A 2,363-nucleotide genomic window follows, 5' to 3' on the forward strand; every position below is an offset into this window, starting at 1 on the left:
AGTGATGTAACTATTCACAAGCGTGTTCATACAGGAGAGAAGCCATATCCTTGTAATATCTGTGGTGAATCATTCTCAAGAAGTGGTGACTTAACTAGTCACAAACGCATTCATACAGGAGAGAAGCCATATCATTGTGAAATCTGTGGTAAATCGTTCTCTCAAAATAATCACTTGACTAGGCACAAACGCATTCATACAGGAGAGAAGCCATATCATTGTGATATCTGTGGTAAATCATTCCCTGAAACTGGTCACGTAACTATTCACAAGCATGTTCATACAGGAGAGAAGCCATATTGCTGTGATATCTGTGGTGAATCATTCTCAAGAAGTGGTGACTTAACTAGTCACAAACGCATTCATACAGGAGAGAAGCCATATCATTGTGATATCTGTGGTAAATCTTTCTCTCGGAATTATCTCTTGACTAGGCACAAACACATTCATACAGGAGAAGTCATATCACCTTAATACTTGTGGTAAATCATTTTCTCAAAATAGCACTTTAACTAGTCACAAACGTTTTCATACAGGAGAGAAGCTACATGGCGACATGTGGCAAATCATTTGCTCATAGAAGCAGCTTAATTACTCATATCAGCATTCAGATGACAGACAAACCACACCAGTGATCTTTCATCATTGTTTTCCTGTCCACTTTTGCCATGTTTTCATGGGTCAGATGGAATTTGTTGAGGTGGTGTGCCAGTTAAAGCCTGCTCACTGTATTTGGTTACCTGATGTCAACAACAGTATGGATTTAAATGACACTGGATTTACTTGTGGAATTCCTTTGTGTTGGTAGAGTTTAACATACGAGAGAAAGAGAAGCAAAATAGAATTTACAAGACTATTATTCACTACGATCTTTTCAACCCATCATACATCAGTGCTTCACAGGTGAGATACAGTGCCGATGTGTCCTGTCAGGTGATTTGTCAAAAAGTACCTCATATTTTAATTTCTGATTTTCTTATTTCAATTGCAATACATTTTGGTATTTGGTATATGTCAAGCTTCTTGGAGATTCCATCAATCAAATACTCTCCCAAGGCTTTGATTGGCCAGTCTGGGACTGAACCCAGAACCATGTGGTTGGGATGCAAAATTCTTACCACACGACCATGCCTGCACCTTTATGGTCATGTCTATATAAAAATGTAGTAAAACTTGCAATCTTTTAATTTCTCTAATCTCTAATTATCTTGTATGTTTGACACTGTTGTTTCTCTTTTCTTTCAGATTATAAAATGACATCTGCATCACAGAATTTTTATATAAACTACATCATTTGTATTGAAAGTCTTTTAAAGTCTGAGCAAGGATGTTATTCATAACACACATAACCTTGATTGTATGAATATATACTGAATTACTGCAAAATATATCTTCTGAACTGACATATATAGACAAATTTCTCTTTTTTATTGTCTGGAATACACAGAAAATTATATTTGTATTTGAATTAATCCTTTAGCATTTAAACTGGCCATATAAGTCCCAAACATTCTAGCTATTCTAAGTTAAAACTGCCCATATCTAGCCTCTTACACTCACCCTGCAATGTCATTCTAAACATAAAGGATCACATCATTGAAATCTTAAAGCAATAAGATAATGAATCATTAATTCAAAAGAATTTGAATAAATAAGTATTACATTTGACAGAGTAATCTGAATGTTAATGAGTTAAAGTAATTAACAAGGCAGTTTGCAGCATCTTCAGATATTAACGAAGATTATTAATGACGGAGATATATCAGTAGAAATATTTGTTAACAGCAATATACAAGAAGAAGGAAAACATTTGTGCACTGTGACGAGAGAAAGGAAGATTATGGAAAATGAATTATATTGGAGTGAAGATGAATATAAAAGAGAGTCTGAAGAAATTGATTTTCCTGATGATGTAAAGAATGAAAAGGGCAAAACATCATGTGATTGTGATACCTGTGGTAAGTCATTCTCTTGGAAAGCTAAGTTGGTCATTCACCAACGTTCTCATACAGGAGAAAAACCATATCACTGTCATATCTGTGGTAAATCATTTTCTCAAAGTTATCACTTAACTAGGCACAAACGCATTCATACAGGAGAGAAGCCATATCATTGCGATATCTGTGGTAAATCCTTCTCTCGAAATGATCACTTATCTGAGCACAAAAGTGTTCATACAGGAGAAAAGCCATATCACTGTGAAACTTGTGGTAAATCTTTCACTCGAAACGATTACTTAACTAGCCACAAGCGTGTTCATACAGGAGATAAGCCGTATCACTGTGAAATCTGTGGTAAATCTTTCTCTCAAGATAATCACTTAACTAAGCACAAGCGTGTTCATACAGGAGAGAAGCCATATC

General features: G+C 35.3%; 2 protein-coding genes across 2 annotated transcripts in view; both read left to right on the forward strand.

Moving 5' to 3' along the window:
• LOC128251251 (zinc finger protein 271-like) overlaps positions 1–1,405 on the forward strand; it is a 4,380-nt gene extending 2,975 nt beyond the window's left edge. The window contains exons 3-4 of the mRNA XM_052978002.1: positions 1–903; positions 1,246–1,405. The exon at positions 1–903 is cut by the window's left edge and continues 13 nt beyond it. Coding sequence (XP_052833962.1) covers positions 1–474 — 474 coding nt within the window. The 3' untranslated portion in view covers positions 475–903; positions 1,246–1,405. The remainder of the gene's footprint in view (positions 904–1,245) is intronic.
• A 435-nt stretch (positions 1,406–1,840) lies between these two features.
• LOC106877976 (zinc finger protein 737) overlaps positions 1,841–2,363 on the forward strand; it is a 6,056-nt gene continuing 5,533 nt past the window's right edge. The window contains exon 1 of the mRNA XM_052977814.1: positions 1,841–1,958. Within this exon, the coding sequence (XP_052833774.1) occupies positions 1,841–1,958 (118 nt within the window). The remainder of the gene's footprint in view (positions 1,959–2,363) is intronic.

Source organism: Octopus bimaculoides, chromosome 29, assembly GCF_001194135.2.
Source record: "Octopus bimaculoides isolate UCB-OBI-ISO-001 chromosome 29, ASM119413v2, whole genome shotgun sequence".
NCBI lineage: Eukaryota > Metazoa > Mollusca > Cephalopoda > Octopoda > Octopodidae > Octopus > Octopus bimaculoides.